This window comes from Xiphophorus couchianus, chromosome 1, assembly GCF_001444195.1.
Source record: "Xiphophorus couchianus chromosome 1, X_couchianus-1.0, whole genome shotgun sequence".
NCBI lineage: Eukaryota > Metazoa > Chordata > Actinopteri > Cyprinodontiformes > Poeciliidae > Xiphophorus > Xiphophorus couchianus.
The window spans coordinates 19,656,302-19,681,348 of NC_040228.1; the positions used below are offsets into that span (position 1 = coordinate 19,656,302).

Sequence of the window (25,047 nt, forward strand, 5' to 3'; positions counted from 1 at the left end):
CTTAAGTGTTTTAGGTTTTTATTTAAGTTCATATGTGAAAAGCAGCAGGAAATACATGAACAAAGAGTTCAATGAGCAAAGTAAACAGACTGCACAGGGAACATTATATGCATTTTCTATGGCACATACTGCTTCACGGAACAACCCTGAGGGAGCTGGAGGAACCACAGTGGCCATTTAGACAACAAGTCCTCATACAGTGAAATAATACCGGCTCATTGGAATGTCGACAGCAACAAAAAAGACGCACCGCACTGTAAAAAAAAAACTCAACAAGCATCTCACATCAATAGGAGGTACTGCAGGTCAGACAAAAATAATCAGAAAACGAGTGATGGACCATCTGCAAAGAGGAAAAAGGCATCAGTAACTAGACTTAATGACAATATCTCTAAATTCTTATTTGTCTAACAATACATACTCAAATTGCAAGGAGAGCAAAAAACAGATTCAAAAGAATAAACAGGCTCCAAATGTCTCAATAAACATGTCTTGTATGGACAGAAACAAAGCAAAAATCAACATCCAACAAATTTAGATTATCTAGACACTTTATAAAACTTGCAATAATAGTCCTTTCTATATTAAGTATCACTTCACAACTTCCCGTTCATCTCAACAGGTAAAATCATCTGCACAGCTCATGAGCAATATCTGCACTCAGGTTGGAGTCTTGTTAGTTCAAGTTCACATAGCTTGAATGTATAAATCAAACTCTTTTACCCTGTAAGTTTAGTTCAAGACACTAAAATTGATGCTGAAGAAAATAATTTGTATACAAAAGATGTTTTGTTCACAAAGTTAAGAACATTAAGTCCATAAATGTACAATTGTGAGCCAAAATTAAACTTTTAATTTCTAAATCTGGTGTTATTTGTACCCCAAATGTGACTAGACATTTGCAACCCGATCACAGAACAGGGGTGCATTAAAAGCAACACACATTTTCAGGTTTAGACTGTGTAACATGTTTTTAGTACACTTCACTTGCATAAATGACAAAATTCTCCATAGATAACTTTGCTATCTGGTATTATATAATCAACTAAACTTGGCTGTGTTTTATAGTAATCCAGATTGAATTGGTCTGTAAGGAATTGCATCTGAAGCTACTTTTAAAACTTGTTTACATATGGTAATGCACTGATCTGAATATAAACTGGAATAAACTTGACTTAATATACTTGGATAGGAATTGGAAATCCTTTTTATGACCTTTGATGGGAAATGGTCCTCTATAAATAAATTCCTGGGTTTACATGAGGCAGAAAGATTACTGATGACTAACAAGTTTATTGCCTAACTTGAGTGAACTTCTACTAATTTAAATAAATTAGAAATTCAATATAATTAAAAAGATAACCATTTATTGTCAATGTGTGTGTGTGTGTTTTTCTTTTACATTATTCTTGCATATGAGGAAGAGTTGAAGGCAAATCCAAATCTCCGACTCCGACAATCAGTTTGGGGGTTAAAACAGGCTCAGAATTGACAATTATGAAACATAAATACTTTCTATCTATCCAGAATTTTTTCTAAACTTGAAAAAGTATTATTTTTAAGGCAAATTTATTTGACTAAAATTTATTTTGCCGATACCTACGAACTAAATTTAACAACCAAAAATCTGATCAACTCCAACCTGAGCTTTTAGAAATACCACTTAAGATTGTCCTTCACAGTAACAACTATGTTTCAAACACAACTTTATTCATGGACACTAGAAAGGACAGTATTTACATTGTGACTTGTACATGTTATCTCTAAAAGATAGTAGTAAAATACTTCAGTCTAAACAGGTAAGTGCTTTGTCACTGACTCAGGTATAATAAGTGTTTTGAAGTTCAAGCCAAGCCAGTCCTGTGTGTTGCAGCCCTGCAAAACTGTGCAGCATATAATTAATTCAATACTGATCTGTTTAAAAATCTGATTCAGATTTTGCAAAAATGCACTAAAAGGCATTGGTAATTAATGGGTGTTATCCCACAAGCATTGTTCTGCAGCGACCTAAAATAATAAAATGCATCAAACTCATGGGAATTCAATATGGTATCTTAAACAGCTACTATCCTCAGCAGCATGGGAGGTTTCTCTGGTTGTTGTTGACTGCCTGTATCTTTATGTAACCAGCTTTAACTTATAAGACAAAACAAACAAGTACAACAGTGACAGCAAAATAAGAGCTTACAAATAATCTGCTGCTGAGTCACCATGATACAAATGCTAAGACCCTAGAGAGAGAACAGCACAGCAACCAGTAATGATTATGTATGGCACATCTTTACATAACAAAAGCACATAGAAAAAAAACCCTCTTAAACAAATTTACAACCAATGATATGCTTAGGAATTCTTTCATGGAAACAAATGGGACCTTTAACACTTAGTCACATTACAGGAAGGTGATCATTTTAAATCATTTTATTAATTTCATACAATAAAAGGAGAATTACCACCTTCATCACTAATCTTGAGCACATCGCATAGCTGCTAAAATGTTTCCTCGTCTAATATACGTCTGGTCCCACAAAAATTAAACTCAGAATTATGTGCAAGTGTGTTTCCACTTTGCAACCCAGATCCTATTTTGACAGACCCTCCTGTTTTACTCAGTATGTGTGTTGCGTCTGTTTCTACCGCAGCGTGTGAAACCTTGTTGTTTATTATGTTGACAGGATCAATGAAATAACACTGACTGAAATCTTTTTCATCCAGTATTTGGGAGAGAGACTTAGGTCACAAACAAAAAGCTGGAATTTTCTGCAATACATGTTGTCACAGCCACTACAATTTATAACTCATGAAAGCTGCTCTAAACTTTGTCAAAAAGTGCAATGGTGTCAAACTAAACAAGTTTCGTCTACTCAAATTTAACCCATATTTGGATCCGACCATGAGAGGAAACCAAGCTGTATTTGGAAATTGGAATTTCAAGGTGAGACAGAATAACAAGAATGTCTCCTAAAGTCAGAATTCCAACACTGCAAGTTGTAAGGCAAAGAGCAAACCTGCTGTGTGCATCCACATTGTAGAGAAAGTTACTGGTATAAACTTTGAACTAAGCACTTCTTGATGTATAGATTTTATTAAACCAGTGGAACAGTAAGTGCTTTAACTTATCTACTTTTTAAAATGTTAGTATTGTGTTTGAGTGCATAAAATAGAAATATATTATCAGCTTGCTTTGATAGTGGTAGATGGCACCAAAATAAATACTTAACTTTTGTTGTCCAACTTGCAACTAGAAAGCTATGATTTCCTGCTCCGAGTTCCAGCTTCAGAGTCAGCTGGAACGCTGGTATACAGCCCGGGGTTCTATGTCGTTATTTCACAGTGGCTACACTAACAAAAGACAAAGAAAAATAATTTAAAATTAAAGATTGCAGTCCATATTTTCAAAAACCTAAATCATTGAAGGAGTAAGAATGACACATGCTTAACAGCAATAGCATGCCTGATTTCTATGTAACTTAAAATTAATTTGTAAAACACACATCACAGATTCAAGTGTTTGTCTCAAACCAGCTTTGTCTTTACAGATGAACAAATGCAGTCAGCATTTAGTAGAAGTCATCTAATTTATCTTTCCATTAAGATTGGGTGATTCCATTATTGTATTTCAATATAAGCACTACAAAACACTGAGATACTCACTGAGTTATTATTTATCTTTTTTTTTTTTTATTTACCAGAAGATTTATTTCTACTTTTGTACGCTGCTGATAATGCTCTGGCTCTTGCAGTGGAAATGATGGGGGTAAAAAACAAACTGTCCTGGTTCCTGGAAAAGGTTCTTACAGTGGAAACACAGCGTATGATAAAATTATGTGAGTGAAAAAAATGGAAAAAGCTGTGTCGGTGGTGTGTTAAAAATGTTGTATCTCCCAGTTACAGTAAAATCCATTCACCTGGTAAATCCTTGAAACAAAAGGACTTTAAAGATAAAGGTGATGAGCTTAATATAAATCACCTAAAGTTTCTTTTACATTGGTTCCTATTTCTAAGCCAACTTCAGGACATCTGATCAGATCTCCCCTGCATTAATCTGAAACAAATGTGTGAATATCTGAAGTGCAGTAACTGGTCTTTATGGTCCATTGCGTGGTTCAAAGGTCTATAATTTCACTGCTGACACTGGCAGAATCATCATGTCGACTCACTTCCAGGTAACTGCGTGAACCAACGGGTCTCCCAGCTCTTGCTCGAGCCCTTTCAGAATCTGGGGTGATAAACGGCCGAGTGTCATCCACGCCATCCTCACCCAAATTCCCTGTAGATGTTCTGGAGGGGCGAAGCGACACTGGGCAAGAAACTGATGAGGGAACGTTGACCATACCATTCCCAGCCCACCTGTGACCCTGGTGGGATGGAGTGGGTGGAGCAGTCACCTGCCTGCTGGGTACGCTGCTGAGAACGCTACCCCCCAGAGGCATGGAGGACTCTGTTGGGGCTTCGCTGCTCTCAGAAAGCAGCTGAGGATCACTGTTCCTGCGAAGCCAATGCTCCTGGCTGATCCCAGAGCCCGGAGAAGGAGTCTGGATTACTGGATGAAACAGACTCCCTCCTGTGACCAAATGTTCTCTGTGCAGAGCCTCATCAATGCTGCGAGTCAGGTCAATAGGGGAGGGTGGCCGCAGGTCAAATTCATAGAAAGACAGAGATGTATCTCTGTCCTGATCCAGGCTGCCACTCACTGAGCGATGAGGAGGTTGACCCAGAGTCTGCAGTCTCAGCAGGGAGCTAGTGGAATCCTCAGATATGCCTCGGTCCTCGGGGTGGCCCCCGTGGTTACGTCCATAGTTACTGTCTTTGACCAAGCGTGGCTGGGCCATATTCTGCTCATGGCTCTGGTTCCTAATAAGACTCTTGCTGATATCAGCTCCAGGTCGCTCTTGTCCAGCCCAGTTGTTCGGCACCTCTCCTGGTCCTCCTGCTCCTCCTGTTCCGCCTCCCACACCATTACTTTCAGACTTCCTGCAGGGTTTACCTCTCAGACTTTGGACTATCTTAGACCAGCATGTATGTCTTTGAGGGGAACCAACAGACTGACCAGGAGTTGGGAGATCCACTGTGCTGCCATCTTGCCTTCCTTCCTCCCTTGCCCGGCATGTGACAGGCCTCCAGAACACCCAGGATCCCATTAGTAGTAGGAAAAAACCCCAGGTTAGTTCCAGCAGCCGAGCCCAGAAATGCATCAACCACCATCCCCAGTTAAAACGCGTCCAGTCTCCTAAGAGTCCATAGAGCCACAAGGTAGCGTGGACATGCAAGCCGCAGCATAATGCTCCAAGAACTGCACAGACTGCCAGCACTCTTCCCAGAATCACTGCTGTTTTTTGGCTCCTAGTCCAAGTCTTCCTCCTGGCCTCAACAGGAACACTGTGATGGGGAAGAGCAGGGCAGCGTATACGTGGAAATACATAGCAAAGATAGCCCAAACAGATACCCAGGCCCCAACATAAGGACAGGACCTGGAGGGTTACTGGTACTACAGGAGACAGAGCTGGAGACAACAGATCAGCAGCTAACAGTAGTGTACACTGCAACACAGTAAGCACAGCCACCAGAGGGGGGTGCTCTAAGGTTGGAGGTAACACACTGACTCCTGCCACCCTCAGTGCAAGAAGTACTACTGACGCCTGGGCCCACACCAAGAGATGAAGAGGTAGGTTGTAGAGGGCCGTAACTGCTGTGCGAGGGAAGATACCTCGTGTCCCATAAGGGTCGATGAAAAACAGAACTGCCCTGAGGCCTCCAGCTAGAAACAACAGAGCGTTGGCAAGTCCAAGAGCCCCGCGATGAGGACAGTTCGCTCCGGGGGACAGAGTCAGGCCAAGGGCAGCTCCAGCAAACAGGAGCAGGAAGAGGCTTGCTGTGCCGTAGACATGCAGTTCCCAGGCAAAAGCCAACTTGTGACTCAAATCACCCCAATAAAGAAGTGTGCCATTCGTAGAGGGAATGGCACTTGGAGATGGGGCTGGATTAAAAGTAGAGTGTGGAGCTTGCTGTGGATATCCCAACAGAATAGAGCGGTTCCTCTCCTCCTGATACGTGGGGCCAAATTTGGGTCGGATCACAGGAACAACACTGGTTGTAAGACGTGAAGAGTCCCCTAAAAGGTAGAACATGCCTTTGGTTAGTATTTTTTTAATCACAACAAAGAGATATTCAACTATCTTAAAGTAGAAGAAATCAGTGAAAGAGCATGAAGTACCACTGAGATCCACTAGAGGGGTGCAGCTCACCATCATAGAATAATACTGTACATCTGCAAGAGCTTTTTAGAGAATAGAAACTTAGATGCACTGCTAAAGGTCTGCAATGCAGTGCTTTCAGAAAGTATTCATATCCATTAGTTTTTACATTTTGTCTCATTCCAACCACAAACTTCAGTGTGTTTTAAAATTTTCATGTGAAAGACCAAAGTAATAAAAAACAAAAGCAACAGGATTTTTTTTTTAAATTAGTTAAAACTCTGAATGGGGCTAAAACATGCATGCTATTATAATATCCATAAATGCTCCCCAGTGCAAGCTACTAGCTGAAGAATCCATCTAGTAAATACTGTAGATGTGGGTAATTTAATCGTAGAATAAATCCAGTCAGCTGTTATATGTAGGCCTTGGAGTTTTTTCTTTAGAGAACATTAATGACCAAACAGTATTATGAAGACCAAGAAACACACTGAACAGGTAAAAAAAAATTTAATCCTGTGGGACAAGTTGAACTAAATGCATAGAAGTAGGACTGTAAATAATGATTGTTTAAGTAATTATTTTATCGATTATTCAGATGGTTAATTGCTTAATCGGATTTTAAAAATTGCCATATTTTGCTGATTTTTCTTTAAGCCTTTTTTATACAATATTAGAAATGCACTTTTTTTTTTACAGAAATTGAACAAGGTGAAGGCAAAACTTTGGCCCTTTGGACAAACTTTGGAGTTTTGGGTAGTATATATTTACAGATGAAGATTTTATTTTTTTAAATTAATAGTGAAATGCATAAATGTTTTGTACAGTTTTGGCTTAATTACTGCTCTCAGTATGTTCTTTCAGCTAATTGGCTTTTTAAAGTCTATCCTCCACTTAATGGTTAATTGATTACTAATTTAATTGACCATTATTTTGATAGGTTGGAGTTGTAATACCACAAAAGCTTAAGAAGTATGTTCTGAGAGGTCTGTAAAGAAAGACAAACCATCATTATACTGTAAAAACCATTTCTAAATAAATTTAAATTAATTTGCACCAGCTAATATTTTCGTCCTTGTTGGTGAATATGGTGTTTATATCAGAAAACTATATTTGGTCAAATAAGAAAATTCCAAACCTAGACCACAGGTTGTCATTCTGAGCAAATAATCTTTAGGGCTTGTACGATGCATTAAAAACAACCACCAAGGTGGGCAGCTGGAATCACTGATGAATTAAATTTCTTTCAGAATTCATTTGGTCATTCTTGCTAGTAAGAATAGCAATAATAAACACATCTGAAATTCAGAGTAACTGTGTGGCTTAATTGAGATTATATAATTAACAAGAACATCTTTATTATGCAGCACAGCACAGTGTCACAATAAATTTATATCAGGCAAGCTCTGCACACATTCAGAGATTACCAGAATCCCACATGGGACAAATTTGCATCTCTCTGTTTATAATTTGCTCATTATGACTCAGGCTCTGTTTGCACAGAGCTCATAACTTTATCCAACTGGAAGAACCTGGAAACACCCAGTTGTATTATGATCACATTCAGTGATAAGATTTCTTCTAGTTTTCATTTTAAGGAAAAACACCATGAGAAAATGTAGCCATGAGAAAGTTGATCTTCTGAACTTTAAGCAATAGGATACCCGTCTTGATGGCTTTATTGTAAATCATCTTCACCCATTTTTAACGATAAGATGATCAATGGTAAAACTTTCAAACATCTAGTCACTTGAAGTACTCTTTGCCCGCCAGAAGACCTCCATAAAACTGACAGAGTGATAAATGACTCCTTCCCACATAGGTTTCACCCTTTTGTTCCCTCCCTCCTTCCATTGACGCACTCCTGGCCCTCACAAAGTAAAAGCGCTTTGTATACACATCTCAGACATGCTTCTTTATTTACATAAAGGTATGTTTTACTTCCTTCAACATGTTTTCCCCAAACTGGGATGAAATCCAGACACATTCCAGATGTGCCAATCGCATTGCACAGCTGGGCACACTTAGGCTTACCTCAACCCTTTTGTTTTCTCTTTAAAACTGGCACTTCATCATATGTCAGGAAAGAAATAAAATATCAAATGACCCTGTTAAAAAACCAATACTATGTTATCATACCAAAGCATAATAAAGCATTGGTATTGATATAAGTCACATTAGCGTAAGCTCTTCTGACCTCATATCCCAGGTTAGAGGTTAGAAGGGTTAATTCCAGAAGTGGTTAAAATATTCCACTGAAAAATAGTACAGTCCTTCAGTAGGGTGGAAATTAAGTTTACATTATTTATTGGTATGTTAAATCATATAGGACTTAATATGACTGTATACATCAGTTATTTATCCTGTAGCAGACATTATCATATTTACTTTTTATGCAATTGCCGTGCTAATCAATGAGAAGCAAACATTCTACCACATGTAAAGCATCCAAATACACGGAACTAGACATTACACTGGCTTGTGGTTATATATTTTTGAGCAACATACAATTATGTGCATTAAACTGTTATGGTGGTAAGTGTGATATATTTTAAATGGAGAAATATATTTTTATGCATGCAGGTGTTGAGAATGTACATTAGAAGTAAGGAATGTACAAAGTTAGAGATGAAGTTTAATTGTTCCACCCATTTACAGTCCTTTAAATGAAATAAAACTAACACAGCAGTGCCCCTCTCCCAACTTCACATTCTTATTCAGAAAAAAACACAGATACTCATTGTGTGAAAACTAAAGGAGTGTCACCCATCACAGCTCCTTAAAATTTCCAGTTGGCAAGCATGCCTGTTAAGAAGCAGAAAAACACATGATCTGGACTCTCAAGAACTGATTATGTCATCCAGGACATGTTACTGTGGAATACAGTCTCTGCTGCCCAGACACAGTTATCGCTGTCATGACAGTGATGAAATCATTTTACAGTAACAGTCCTCAGTCAGAGGCCTATTCAAATTTGTTGCAAGACTGACTGCTTCTGGAGATTCATAATCACAGCAAGTTTTTGAAAATACATGAGTTCCAATAACATTCAGTTCTCCTTTCGGATAAATAAATAATTTTGGAATTTTTTAATGCTATAAATTTATCAATCTAAAAATAATGTATTGTTAAAAATTCTTGCAGCAAAATTAAATTCACTGGTAGTTGATATTGTTTGTGTTGCTATTATAACCATCTTTAACTGGTTAGTTTTGATCACAAAGCCCTTTCACTGGTACTTGGGGAGTCGGAAGCTGAAACGTTTTGGAAAAACTGCCCTGAAGTAAACAGCTGAGGGCATGCTCTTCAGCTGTCCATCTCTTTTTCGAGGTTTGAAAAGCCGGCCTGTTATAGCGTAGGCTTCTGTTGCCTTTGATTACTCATAAAAGACACTTGAAATTCCTTTTTGGATCAAAAACGTGGATCGTCAGAGTTACTGCATTGTACTGTTTATCACCCGTGTATTGTGGTTACCAAGTAAAGATAAATAAATCTCGTATACTTTTTAGCCATTTCATGCACATCAGACAACCCCGAGTGCCTTGGACTAACCGGTGTGTTGTTCTTTTCACTCTAAGCACTGCTGCTCTTACTTCCTAATATGGGTTTGAAAGGGAGACACTGACTTTGACTGAACTGAACTTCAAGCAAAAAACCAGCTGTAAAAATTATCGTCTAAGAAAAGCCTGGTTCTGTTACCAGTAATGCCTCCCTTTAAATGTGCTGTGACTGTCTCTTGAGCTCCATGTGTAATGTTCCTTTATTTATTTTTCACTGTTTCGCCTGCCTTCATCTTTTTCTCTCTGCATTTGGCTTTCATCCCCATTCTCAGTTCTCCATATACCTTTCTTCTCCCACACCTTCCCCCTCTCTGTCTACTTTCTCTGTTGCATTACTTCCTCTCAGACTTTATTTGCTTCCCTCTTGCCCTTTTCCTTCAGTCCTACCCACCCACTTCCTCTCACCTCCTGCTCATACTTTAGTCTCTCACTTTGTTGACCCCAACTACAGCCCCCCTTTCCATGGAAAAGCTTGTCTCCTTTTTCCCTTCCTTTGAAGCCTTTTCCAGTAAAAAAAGGTTCCAGCTGTATAAATAATTATTTTCTGAATGATCAGAGGACAAAGGAAACTCTGAAAGTGGTTGTAACTGCAGAACACATAGATTCTTGTTTCTTACCTCTCGGTGGCACAGTAGTTCTCGATGTATTTCTTTCTATTTCTGCTGTTTTGACACTTTGAGTTGTAACTGTCCTAAGACCAGTTGTAGATGTGTGGGTTTCTTGTTCTGTTGAACTGTTTGGATTCGGACCAGCTGGGCTTCTGTTTGTGACAGGTTGTCCTGCAGTCTGTGGCTGTTTATCAGCGGAGCTTGACGTGGGTTTGGGAGATGTCACAGCAGAGGAGCCCTGCGTTGGCTGAAGTCTGTCACTGGAAGGGTGATTTGCTCCACGTGTACCTAAAAATGGAAGATAATATATTTTGAGACATTCAAGCGATATTTAATACCAACTTCAAAAAGCTATGAAACTGTTACATGCATACGGTGATAGCACATAACATTATGACTAGTGAAAGGTGAAGTAAAAAATTATGTCTTTAATTGAAGATCTTCAGGTGTTTACCTAGTCTGCAGTATGGGCAGCCAAAGCTCACTTATGCTGAGTTAATGTTAGCCAGCACTGCTATAGCTTAAATTGCTGAGATGCAAATTCTGGTAGAGAAAAGTGTCAGAATACACTGTGCATCACATTTTGTTTCATGTGATATTGCAGTTCCACCCCACAAACCAGTTGGGGTGAAATTAGTCTTCTATAATGACTCAGACCTCTGCTACTAATCAGTAAGGTGTTGATATGTTGAAATTCCCCAAATCCCAATTTAATCCAATCCATCATGAGGTGGGCAAACAAGTCTGATTGATGGAACTCCCACCTCGCAGCTTGAAGGACCTAAAGGATCCCTTGCTAACATCTAAGCGCCACATCTGACCTTAAAGGATTTTGTGGATTTGATACCTCAACAGGTCAGATATGTTTTAGCAGCAAATGGGGGACAATCATTAGACAGGTGATCATAAAGATATGCTTCATAACTTACCTGTTAATTCCGCAGCCTTAGGCGTTGGTTGTGTTATTGTAGATGTTGCACTGATTGTTGTCAACCAAAACAGGTGAGTCTCATCATTTTGATAATCCAATGATGTTTCTTCGTCCGTAACTTTGGAGGTCATGGTCTGCGCCTGTGGTCGATACTGAGCCATCTCCTCAGCAACTGTTGGCTGATGACCAGTTGATTTCTCCTCTGCCAGAGCTCTGCCTGATCCCAACCCTTGGGATTCAACATCCTCTGAGCCTTCGATTGATCTCTCTTCTGCAAGACTTAAATGGGATGCCAAAGAGGGAAAAAGTGGAGTTTTGGCAGCTTCTTCCCTTTTTAAAGCCTTGATGAATGTTAAACTAGCTGTGTCAGTCCTGGGTTCTGAGACAGTTGGTTGGGTTGCAATTTGCCTCCTGGTAAAATTCTGTGGCGATTGCGTAAAAATTAAAGATGGGTTGAGCTGTGTCGTTGGATGAATCATCCGATGCCCCTGCTCCACTGCATTCAAAGCTGTATACCTTTCCCGGATCGTTACTCTGATGGGAAGATCGGTGCGTCCTCTGGGAGGCAAAGAAGGCCAGAATCTAATTGTCTGCTTGGTAGGTGAAGGTGGGTTGCTAGGCAAGTTCAGGGTGGTGAAGGAAGAGGAGGAACCAATGATGGTCTGTGCACCGGATAAATGGAAGAAGAATAGGTTCAAAGTATGGAACAGGAGCAGCTTGAGAGCCATATTCAGCAAGGAAGCGAAGTGGACCTTCAGGGAACTGGGGCTTATTTGTCACACCATTCTTCCACTGTTGGGGAAAAGGAGAAAATACATAATAACTAAACAGAAATAATTACAGAATTAGGTATAAAAAAACTGATCCATTTTTAATTTGTTAGAGTAATCTTAGCCTTGGAAATGCGCACAAAGAAATTGTCCTGCGAGTAAAATTGGGTGAATTCAGTACGATAAGTCGCGATTGATGATCAGTTGTTTAAAAGACAACAGAACTTTTTCTGATGTGAGAGAGGGCATAATTTTCAGTAGGTGCCAGGAAGGCTGAAGAAAGGACAGTAATGTCACTCTGTTTTATATTTTTGAGCTTTTACTCTTTCATGGTACATAATGGATTTGGATATGTTGGTAGCCTTTTGGAGTTAAGATAAAAACGTACATTCTCTAGAGCAGTGGTGTCCAAAGTCGGTCCTCAAGGGCCGGCATCCTGCATGTTTTAGTTCTCTCCCTGGTGGTAGTAACAACCTTTTCAGCATGTCAATATTCTTCTTAGGCCTTCTAATGAGCCATCATTGGATCCAGCTGCGAACTAAACCAGGGCGAGAACAAAAACAAGCAGGATGCCAGCCCCGTTTTGCAGTGCTAACTATGTTCCTTATTTGTTCCTGTCAGTTTCTCCTTTAACTTCCTTTAAATATGACTGGTCATTTTGGCCAAACATAATTCTGTTCTTTGTTTCTGAGAGCATTTGCAAATTGTAACATGTTTTTTTATGTTGCTTTAGGAGTGAAGGTTCCTCCTTACTGAGTTTCCTTTCAGGCCATGTTGGGACAGAATTCATTTTATTATGAACGACAAAGCATCAGCCAAGCTCTTCCTAAGGGGTTTTGGTTCTTGGGCTGACGCAAACATTTTGCGCTAAAACATGTTGGGATACACAACACGTCTCTTTACTGAAAGCTGTAAAGGCCAGACATTTCCATGGTTTTATACTTGTGTAAGTTTGTTTGAACAGGTGAAGTGGCACCTCCACTGAAACTTGTACTCAAGAATGAAACAGTCTTGTGAAGGTCCAAAACGTTTTTCTTTATCTGTTCCTGATTGCTCTTATTTCCAAAAAAAAAAAGCATAGTGTTTGGGGTGTTGCTTCAAAATACATCCACAAGGTTTGAATGCAATTCTTAAAATTCTCTCTCGTTATTCTGATATTTAAAAAGACAGGAAAAAATCTTGGTAATTAAGATATAATAAGATATGATAATTTTATTAGTCTCCCATAGGATAAATTTATCTTGGAAGCAGGGGCAAAACTGCAATACAACAATGAAAGCCCATCCAAAAGGACAGTAACCATGAATAAATACATAAAAATAAAAAAATACATAAAAGCATAAATGTCAGATAGGCAGTACATCCCTATAACCATTTCTATTCACATACAATGCATCCTCTACATACTACTCTTGGTCATTGTCTGGACCTCCAGTTATTCTGTCCAGGCCCTGCTACTCTGCCATTTATCAGGTTAATGGAGAGTGGTACAAATTAATGTTTCAGATGGTTATATTTGCACAGGGGAACCCTGAACCTTCTCCCAGAGTTCATAAGAACATATTCTGATGCGAGCACATGTGACCCATCAGACAAGATGTTCTGAGCTTGCCTGACGGTAGCCTTTTTATTTTTCAAATAAAAAGGATTTGAGTGTAAACCTATGGTCCATAGCACCTCCATTCAGGTGAAGGTGCTATGTACCTTCACCTGAATGGAAGGTGCTATGGACCTGAATGGAGGTCCATAGCACCTCCATTCAGGTGCTATGGAGAAGGTAGATCCGGAGTGTTGATAATCTTACTTACCATCTTCACCAATTCTTTCTGACTTAAAACGGGAAAAGACCAAACTGGTCAGACCAGGAGCAAAAAATAAGGTCATGTATCTTTCGTGTTTGTGGATATCTGGTTTCAACTTTCTGTAGTAAATCAAAATGACAGACCAAATCAAAATGAAGGGAGTCACAGACGGTTTCAGTCAGTGACAGATGGGTACAATAACCTTTTTCTCCTATCTGTGCCTTAAAAGGTTCTTCGGGAAAATATCAAGATTATTTCCTCCACATGTCTACTCTGTGGTTGCTTCTAAGTAGGAGGGCTTATTTACAAGCTATCTGAGTCATGATGCCAGAGGTTGTGAGGCTGACTGTCGTATTTCAGAGAGGTGACATGCAACTCCCCCAGGCCCTTGAGGACTGTGCATTCTTACAAGTGATCGAACCAAACAACTGCCAGTAAAATCCCGCAACACCCTTCTTGTTCTCCAACTTGCATAAATCTTTCTCTTTCACATCAGTTTCTACCTATGACTCAGAGTGGGAGATAACCTCTGGGAACAGTGTTGCCACAAAGTAAAACTTCAGCTGAAAGGGAAGGGGAAGCTCAGAAAATAGAAATCAGTGGCTATGGGAGATTTTATTTTGCTGCGAATGAGTCACCCTGCATCCATTCACATCCATGATGATTAGACCTCAGAAAAGTTATTGTAGTAACACACAAGAGTTTGCTCGTGTGTTCTGGGCTTGCAAATATGCTTAAGGTAATCTGTGTGAGTATATGGAAAATATGTCTGGGAATGTGCAAGTGAGCATGCAGGTTATACATGCAAAAAAATCCAGTTTGAAATTCTCAACACATGCTCAGGAAATCTAAATCTTGTGTTTAGCGAGTCTGTACAGTGGTGCATACAGTATGTATCCCTGTAAACACCAGTGTGTACAGGAATACAACTGTTAGAACATCTCACTCTCCACCCACTCACAGTACCCTCAATGTTTATTTTTTTCCTCTTTCAGCTACCTCATCTTCTGTCTCTCCATTTTCAAAAATAATGTCACTCTCTTCCTCTCTCTTCTTCTACCTCGTTTTTCAGCTGCATAGCTTTGTATGATAGATAATATCCAAATGATAGAGGCAGAAGCAAAGTAACTTGAATGCAATACCAGAATCTGCTGATTCTTCCATGTGGAAGTGGTATTTTGAAAAGAGAGGAGAAAATACAGATAGAGAAGCACAGAAGGTGAAAGAGGCTTGATGTGGCTGATAGCACAATGAGGCAAGCTGATGAAAGTGAGGAGACCGGCAATAAAATTAAGACTGAGAGAAGTATGGAGGGATGCAAATATAGAACAGATGATAGGGGAGTCAGAGAAGCTCGTTAAAACAAAGTGACAGAAACAAAGGCAGATTATATTTCATAAAAGTAAGACATGGACACATGAAAACTATGCAGCAGGGTGAACTGGTTTGATCAAATGTGGCAATCAGTCCAGGAAGTTATGCAAAAAGAGAGAAACTGTGACACAGTTCCACATGCAGGTGTGCATTCTCTTACTTACTTCTTTGTTAATGGAGTATGTTACACTATTTCTACCTAGATAAAAAGGATTTGAGTGTAAGCCTATGGTCAGAAATACGAGAATATGCTGAAACAAAGCAGAGATTATTCAGAAAAACTCTTTGTTGCTATTTTTGAAATGTTGTCACAATTAATCAATCTCTTTTCCAGAAACCAAAAACAGAGCAGAATGTTCTGGTCCACTGGACCAATACAAAAAAAGAGTGAATTTAGCTTCAGCTCATCCAAACAGTTTGAATTTAGGGGAAAAAAAGACAAATCTTTTCAGTCAAACACAACTAATCAGCCTTTCTGCTGTCTGCTTCAGTACGCTGTTGAGCAAACGTCATTCATTCTCTTGACCCTGACACATCTGTGCATACTGCAGCCAGAATCCCTCAAACAGTGACTAAAATATGCACACACAGGCTCACAAATAGAAATTACGTTCCTCTGAGACTGTTCACAGGGGGGGACAGCAGATGGGTGAACGGCCTGAGTATTTTTATCTTTGCAAAGCCCAAGGGGTTCTCTGAGACACTTCACTCTGAATTTAAAATGCAACATGGTGAGCATGTCGTCCCTCTTACTTGCACAATGCATGCCTTGTTTGATGCAGGAAATGCCCATGGATAAAATCCAACTGTACAGTAGCAAGCAGCAATCTGGAGATTACTATAAACTCCTAGCCCACGGTATATCCTGGCTGTTATACAACCACATGAGTAAGTGCTGCAGCAGCTGCTACTAATCAGTTAATCGTCGCAGCACTGATGTCATGTCTACACACTCATGTTATAATATGACGAGTGAATGCACAAACTTTCCATAAGAAACCTGGGAGGCGTGTGTCTGTGTGTGGATGTGGGTGGGGCACACACAGTCTTGCTTCTGCAGAGACTCCCTCCTACTTGCAAACATTCATTTTCTTTTTACCAGATTTCAGACAGGATGACAGAGTGTGAAGTTTCCATTGGCTTGAGTGATTCTGTCTGTGGCCAGTCTAGGATCAGCCCTCTTAACTAAGACCAATCCAAATGCTTCTCATCAACAATTTGATTTTTAGTGAAGGTTTGAGGACAACACAGCTTTCTTAGCACAGAGTGCATGAAGTACCAACACGAAAGACAGAAAGCCAAGTCATGGCTGGAATCTTGTTTACGTAGTAATTGATTGGATGGCTCCTGATTAAAATCACAATTTTGCCAATTGCAGACAAAATTTGGTAATTGCCTTGCACAGCTGCTGGTACTTAGACCTATACGACTTTCTGTCTCCTTCTATTAAAGGTTCAGACTTGATTTTATGTGTCAAAGACCAGCAGTGTTTTGGTTCTGCTAGTGAAATTGGGTACATTGGAACCTTTTAAAATAAAAACATGTGTCTTGGGTTTATTGAAATATAATTTATTTTTTTAATCTAAACTGTCAGAAACATGTGGAGTGCAAGAAAGTACAAAAGAAATGCAAATATAAACATTAAAAAAGGCAAGCCCAAATATGCAATTTTCATAAGTAGGTAATTTTCCAATAGTTCTGTTAGTTTAATGGTCTCACTCATCAGTGAAGAATAGAGATGTGCTAGTCTTGGCTGATGCTGATTTCTGGTATTCTTTTAGGTGCCAGCTGGGATTTAGCAGGATACACCAAAAAGAAATAAAGAGTAAAATAAAAGTTACTGGTTCTTGATTTGAAGATTTTGATTTTATATAAAACAGAAAATTAAGGAATTCTAACCTTTTAGTTAAATAACTTGAAGCACAGCTATTATTACTTGGACTAGTTTTCTTATTTGTTGTAAAGGTGGTTCTAACAAGCGTAATAAGGAGCTTATTAATTTTCCTCCTTAATAAGGAGGAAAATTTGCAACGTTAATTAAAGGAGAAAGTGTCCAAAGAGCATATATAAATATGACAAAAGAAGCGGTGAGAGTCAGGCTACAGAAAGAAGACTTTCTGCAGAAACGGGGCAGATAGGCAGAAGTTGAAAGGGCTGTAAAAGATGTAAATAACTATGTTGGGAATACAAAGACATAAACATATATGGAGCTAAATGTAAAGGGTCACTGTCCTCCGTGGTGTATAACCGTAAAGCATTCCTGCTCAGCCATCAGCTAGCTGTGCAGATGTATAACTTGTTTGTACTTCATCCTGACTGTGGAAATGTGGGTGTGTTAGGAAGTGAATGTATGTGAATACGTGAGTATGTGAGAGACAGGAAGAAAAAGGAAAGAAGGAGCATGTGTGGTTGTGTTGGAATGTGAGCCACGGGGGAGGTCCTTCCATTAACTGTTACAAAATTCCACACCTTGAAATAACACACGGTTTCCAAATAGCTCACACTGTATCACCTTACTACCAGTAAAATAAAATAAAAACCACCCCCTTCACTATTTTGTTCAAGTTTCACTGTTAGATCTCGAGATATTTGAGCTCCTAACCCGTAAAATTGATTTCCCAGAAAGTTTTCCAGGTGAGGTCACAGAATATAAGTGTCAGACCAAACTGATCCATCTACCCCCAGACAAGAAAGGTTGTTAAGAAGGCCTCCCAGTGTGCATGTATGTGTGTAGTGAAGGTGGGGGAATCAAAACGTCAGAAATCGACCACACAGGAGATGTTGAAAAGAGGCTCCAGAAACAGTTCCGGATGTCTTTGATCATTGATGGAGAGGATGTTCCAGTTAAAGGTGATGAACCCCAGAATATCTCTAAAACTTATCGGGGAAGTGAGCCACTGATCAAAGGCTGCGACTGCAACCAGGGTATTACAGATGCACCCATTGATCAACCAAAGACCAGAATCAGCCAATTTTCCCTTGACCTGCCATTATTGGATATGACTTCCACCATTATCAGGTTATCATCCAAACACTTCACTTTAATAGTACTTTACTTGTACTTAATTTGTACTTTAATAAAAATTAAATGACGGTTAACTGCTTCAATGCATAAAGGGGGTAATCTTGCAATGAATTTTCTGTTTAACAAATTGTCTTCCCTCAAACAGGAGACCTGCAGAAAATTTATTTCTGTTTTATATATTAAAGTTGTCAGTGAAATCACGTGACTGGAGAACCATGGAAAGAAAGTTCAGCAGAAATTTTACAATCTTTTCAACCTTGTTAGGACTCTGATGTTTTAATTAGCGCCTGAGCATTGCCAGAAACACACCCTGAAAGATAGCAAGTCTGCTGACTTTTTGAGACGGCTTTTGAATCCCACTAAGCCACAAAGACACTTTCAGGAAAATAAATTACAGGCATCACAAGTCATAAACCTTGCAGACTACAGAGAGTTAACCACAGCTCTGCTTGAACCCAAGACTGTCATGTTGTTGCAGCTGGATGCAATAAAATTATGTTGAGGTTCCAAACAACTTGTCAGTAAATGAACTGTTGGCTGATAAAGAGAAGTGATGAGCAACTTTAAAATATATCAGACATAATAGAACTTGAAATAAAGGATATTTCTATTCAATTCTTTTATTTTCCACTATCAACTTTAGGTTTTCATTTTTAGAGAGTTTGTTCCTGCGACGAAAAGTACTTTCTGTTCATCTTGACAGAATAAAAGCCTTATAAACATTGGAAGACAGTGAAATTAATCATTTATTTGATGCCAGAGCCATAGACATAAGTCATCTTTTGTTGTTTTACTCCCTTTTCGGTACTTCTTGAGTTGATTTCCTCATTATGACTTTACCAAAACAGCTGTAAAATCTTACTTAAGCTCTTCTAAAAATTTGACTGTCAAGTTTGGGGTGTGGTGGTTTTCTTTAAAATTAAGGTAATCTGTCAGAACTCTCCTAGATTCCGGTAGTCTGTAAAATTTAAATTGACAATAAAATTACTGTAGGCATCTATCAAATATTAATAGCCTCACAATTCAACAAGAATATTAAAAAAATATTTATTTTTTTCACAATTCCAAGAAAAGAATTATAAACAAACTCATCAAATAAAAAAATTAAGAAATGTGCCAACATTTCTTTTTATTTATCTGCAAGTGCAATGATAAATGACAAGCACAATTCAGTTATTTATTTCATGGTTTCTGTTTGGCAATGCACAATCACTTAGTTTAATCCTTCACGCATCTGAAAGGGAGTTCCTTGAACTTATACCCTTTTCATCTGAGAAGAGATGGGCACATACATTTTCCTTGTGTTTATTTTGGGTTATTGTTAATGAAGGAAAGCATTCAAATTACATGTTTCAAATGGGAAATATTTGTCCATAGCTTTGCTGTGTTTCAATTGTGTTTTGATATGGCTATATTTCTGTGATCTGATTCATTTTTCAAATTCAAGTTTATTGAGCATGCTTGTGATTTCATTCCTTTATTGTAATAAGTCAAATTCAGAAATGGCCAAAAAGGTTTCAGACCTTTTCGGCCACAGTAACTGGTAAATAGGCCCTATGTATCTGACCTAATAGTGTGCTTCAAATCAGTTCATTTGATCTGAACTACCATAATATTACTAATATTGGTCCTACTGACTTTGTTTGGTGATATTGACAGACTAAACTCTGCATTGAAATAATTTAATTAGGAAACTATTTGCCGATTTTCTATTAATTGGCGGATGTGTGTACTTTATGCTATATATAAGTAGATATGCAATGATTTATTCATTTATTGAATTGTGACACTTTTGATCCTGCATAATCTTCCACTGCTCAGTTTTATTAGCCAATAAATTCCAAGCCAGTGTAGCTAAAAATAAACACTAACTTCGTGTAACCTATAAATGAGACCAACAAACTTTGTTCTTCGGGACTTTGCAGCTTTTATTACACTCTGCGGGTAACAAAGTACTATCGGGGTGCCGTTGTTAACTATTAATGAGAGTAGCAACGCCGTTACTGTCCTAACATCGGTGGGGGCGCTTTTTGCTGCACAACACCGGACGAAATGTGTCTTGTCCAGCCTTTCCCTGGCGCCCTTTAGGATGGAGATTGTGCGACTACTGATCAGGAAATCATAATAACAATAAAAAGCTGAAGTCTTTATCAACCACCACTGAATGAAACCCAGGTTAGTAGCGTGGGAACCTGAACCTGAACGGTGAGTCGGCCCGGCACAGGTAAAGGCAGCGTCACTACAGTATCAATGCGCAATGAATTCCCGCATAGCGGCTGCTACGCAACTGTCGGTGCCTGGAAGACGTACCTGCAGCTCTGTCCGGATCCTTTCAGATGGCGTCTGTTGCGGCAGGCTGGGGGGACTAGGGCATTCTGTGATAATGGCAGAAAAATGTAGTCTTCCTCGTTTTATCCGAAGAATATAACCACCAGAGCTTCCTCTATGTCCAGCTATCTTCTACTATCGATGCCTCTTCCTCTAACCACGAGCAACTGAAGGGATATACGCCCCCTCCGTCCTCTTAATCTCTCTCCACATCGCTCCCTCCCTCTCACTGTTTTTCCTCACAAGCGGATAAACACGACTGCTTTACCTACCAACCGGTCGCCTGACACGGCTCTTACGCAACAGCGGGCGGATACTATTTGACTGTCATTTCATATCTACCTGTTCATACAGCATACAGTAGAACCGAGGGTACATATGATTGTCATCATCAAACTGAGCATAGAAACCACAGTCCAGATTCTTAGCTGTGTTTCTTGGAATCTAAATTAAACTCCTTTTATGAGTATTAAACCTGCCTAAGTAGATGGAGATACTTTATAGATATAGATATTGCCCCGCTCCTCAAGTAAAAATATGCTCTGACAACAAACGAATTAAAAAAAAATAACACTTTAGAAAAGAACATGGTGATTAAAAAAAAAATACAATAAAGAAAAGGGCAGATTCATCTCTCTTTGTAATTGGGTCCTTGACATCATCAGAGGTTCAACAAAGTTGCTGCAGTTCACTTTAAATCTTGCCAGTTTGTACCCATTTTGTGGCCACACCTTGCCATTTCATGCTGTTAGTGCACAAGAAATTTTGTGCCAATGCAATTAACCGTCGTGTTATAATTGATTTCTCTTGATATTTAGATATTTTAACAACTCACATGGTTGGATAATCATAAAAGGCTCAAATTTCTCATTCGTCCATTTTCTTACACCCTTATCCCATTGGGGTCAGGAGAGGTGCTGTTGCCTATCTCCAGCTGTCAACGGGCGAGAGGCGGAGTACAGTCCATCACAGGGCAACACAGGACAAACAACCATGCACACCCACACTTACACCTAAGGAGAATTTATACAGACCATTTAACCTAAGAGTCAAGTTTTTGGACTGAACCCATGTATGCACAGGGAGAACATGCAAACTCAAAGCAGAAAACCCTGGACCTTCTTGCTGCAAGGCAACAGTGCTACCAACTGCACCACTGTGCAGCCCACTCACAAGACCCCTATAATCTAGTCATATATCACTTCTGCTACACTAATTGTGACACTGGAACATAAAGGTCTTGGGTTCAAATCCTGCCCAGGGCTTTTTTGCATGGAGTTTGCATGGTTCTCCCTGTGCATCCAACTTTGTCAAAAAAAAAAAAAAGAAATAAAAAAGAAAAACGTGTATGTTGGCATATTGGTCACTCAAAAATGCAATGCACATGAGTGATGGTAGTGTGTCAAAAAATATACAGCCTTTATTTTTTATCAAGCACCCCACTCCAGTGGTAAGCAGTCAAGAGTCCAAGGTGCAGCACCCAATGATCCCTTTCGAACATGCTTTATTGAGGATTTTCTGACAAAACTGTGCATGGCTTGAGTCAAGTTTTCTCTGCATATTCATGCTTTATCAGGACTTATCCAAAGTTTGGCAAAGGCAACAACTGATACATATTAATTGGCCAGTTGCACCATTTCTGGGATTCCAAATATGCATTTAATTAAATTAAATTGTTGAGCATCCAAGTGCAGGCAGGAGGCAGGCGAGATGATTTGATGTGAATAACTGGGAAAAAGAGAAATTGAGAACTGTGGGTGATCAAGAGGAAGAAGCATTGATGGAAAACTTGCAAGATGTCAGAAGGGAACAAACAAATCCCAGCAAATGACTGAAAAGAAGTAGCAGTATAAATACAGAGCATGCCGAGTGTGGATAAAGAGCAAGTAGGCCTAAATAGTTAAATGTGTAGTGGCTATGTGGTCAGAGGAGCTGAGGAAAAAGGCCTACAGGGCAGAATAACTGAACAGAGGAAAATAACCAAACATCAAACTTTAGAATCTAAAATACAAATAGAACAAACAGAATAAAACAAAATACAAATTAAAAGTTCAATGAAACAAGACAATTGTCTCAACATGACTGAAGATCTTTGAAAATTAAATTATGACAGTTCCAGACTGCCGTAATTCCCTTCTCAAACCACCGAAAAGGACTTTATTGTTACCAAACTAACTTGAAATCCATGCAGTATTTTCAGCTCAAACATGCTGTTACCACTAAAGATGAGAAAACAATGGACTCAAATGAACTCTATTCATTTGCCACATGTAAATGTCACCAGGGGCATGTAAATGTCACCAGGGGTGTGTAAATGTGACAGCTTATTTTTTGGTTGGAAGCTTTTGTCATGACTAAATAAGAACAATTTATATCCAGTAGACCTAGCCTTAATTCTAATGCCATGGTGATGTGTGATGGTGTTGTGTGAATTAATGTTTGTTAGGAAAGGCACCCAATTTTGTTATAGTCCATGTATTTGTATTACATGTTTCACTATCACAATGATGATGATGATGATGATGATGATGATGATTATTATTATTATTATTATTATTATTGTTGTAATTGTTGTTGTTGTGAAGATGTACTATGAAATATCAAAGCAAATAAAAAGACTTACATTGGCATATAGTTAAATTTTGATTGATTTAACTGAAAAGTCTGGAAAGTACATTGAATGAGGAATTGTTTGTGCCACAGCCACAAGGACAGTAAGATGAGTCCAGAGCTGTGCATGAAACAATACTCTCACTCTGCTGTGCTACACCCCATTCTGGGTGTGTAGAGCGAGAACAAGCCACCTTGAGCCAATACTGATAGAGTTTCCTCATGCTGCACCTTGGCTCAGAGCCACTCTGTCATGCTTCGTCTGAGCATTTCTGTTTTTACAATAACTTCTACATTTTCTTGTCTGGACACGCTGAAGGCAGCAGCTTTGCTCTGATTAAGCCTAAACATAGACACCATCTGACAATGGCCGTGGGCGTAGATTCAGAACCAGACTACAAACAGGGATCATTCCCAAATGATTCCTAAAGTTCTCTCTCGTATTCTTCACTTTCATCAAACCGACTGGACCATCGAGCTGATTCCTAAAATAACCTGGGTGGCTCAGAGGATTGTCTTAAGGCCATTAAATTACTACTGAGCCAGCAGGGGTCACCGGAGGCTTTGAACAGGTGGAACAGGAGCACTTTTGAATGGTAATCACATTATTGTCCATAGATTATGACTAACATTATAGCCTCTTGATTAACAACACGCTGGCAATAGATTTAATGCCAAAAATGACTGTTAAGTGAAAAAATGCGAAAGACCTTTATGTTTCGCTTTTTCTTTAAGAGAGACTGTAACATGAGAGGAGTGTTGACAGCTGTAACAAGATTAGAGTAGTAGGGTGTTAAAGAGGGGGCTGGTTCTAATAAGAAGGAAATTGTTTACAAGAGCTTACTTGCAGGAGATTTTTAATGATTTTCAATGCCATTAAGAAACATTTATTTTAAAAATTACATTTTGAAATGTATAACTTGAGGAATAATCACCCTGTTACAAAATAAAGCAGGTGTTATATTCTAAGAAAAATAAAGTCCTAGATATATGAAATACCAAAAAATGGTTTATTTAAAGACATGCTTTGTTTAATGCCTCCATTTGCTTTGGCACAAACCTTTAATCATGACTAATAAAATGCTAATAAAATTGTTGTCTAATCTTTTATTGTGGGTTCAAGTTTTGATTTCAAGTTTATAAATTTGTATGTTTCTTCATCTAACAGTCAGTGAGATTATTGAGCCTGCAGGATGTCTGTAACAACTATATTTCAGATTTTGGTCTCAGTAATATTATTGTCCCACAGTTTATCCTGTTTCAAATCATTTTACACCTTTTTTGTTACAACTCTTTAGTCATTCTGTCTGCTGTGGGTAGGCCTGAGGCCCCTTTATTTTTTGGGCTCAAAGAGTCAATTTGAACTGAATTTTAGCTGGTTCAAACGCAACCGTCCTCCTTAAAAATATGAGCTATTGAGTCTTAATCCTTAGCTGAAAAGCGAGGGCCCCTTCAGGTGGCGTATTTTTTATTTATTTTTTGACAAAATAAGCCGCTTTTATTAAGAACAGCTTTGCTAGCGACCATCTACACACTTCAGAGTCAGAACAGTATGAGATCTGAAAGATCCTTGGCAGCTCTGTGCTCTCAGTCTTTCACTTTGTGGTTTCCCTTCATCCTACGGAACAAAGCACCCCATCTTTGGGCCCCAATGAGACCTCCATGTGGGGACCACCTCCCTGTTCTGTTGGACTTCATCACAGCTGCCTGTGGAAGTGTTAAATTTCACCACATCTAAGATGAACTGACATCACTCTTAAGGTTTTTGTCTGTCTTACTGTCATATGAAAACATCTGGCACTGCTGTGTAAACAGACGACAGAAAACAGAGACTGGTCCTTTTAT

At 39.0% G+C, this 25,047-nt stretch overlaps 1 protein-coding gene across 2 annotated transcripts; it reads right to left on the reverse strand.

Moving 5' to 3' along the window:
• Window position 1: 1 nt before the first annotated feature.
• LOC114153193 (proline-rich transmembrane protein 3) lies at window positions 2-20,994 on the reverse strand. 2 transcript variants are annotated; one of them, XM_028032679.1, is made up of 5 exons: window positions 20,575-20,994; window positions 11,292-12,085; window positions 10,372-10,650; window positions 4,161-6,112; window positions 2-3,342 (listed from the first exon to the last, which is right to left on the reverse strand). In XM_028032679.1, exons 2-5 carry the CDS (start codon window positions 12,019-12,021, stop codon window positions 3,316-3,318), a joined length of 2,988 nt encoding a protein of 995 aa, XP_027888480.1. In that variant the 5' UTR covers window positions 12,022-12,085; window positions 20,575-20,994; the 3' UTR covers window positions 2-3,315. The 2 variants fall into 2 exon arrangements, with proteins under 2 accessions (XP_027888480.1, XP_027887772.1); XM_028031971.1 differs by having other exon boundaries at window positions 2-6,112; window positions 20,575-20,993.
• Window positions 20,995-25,047: the final 4,053 nt, after the last annotated feature.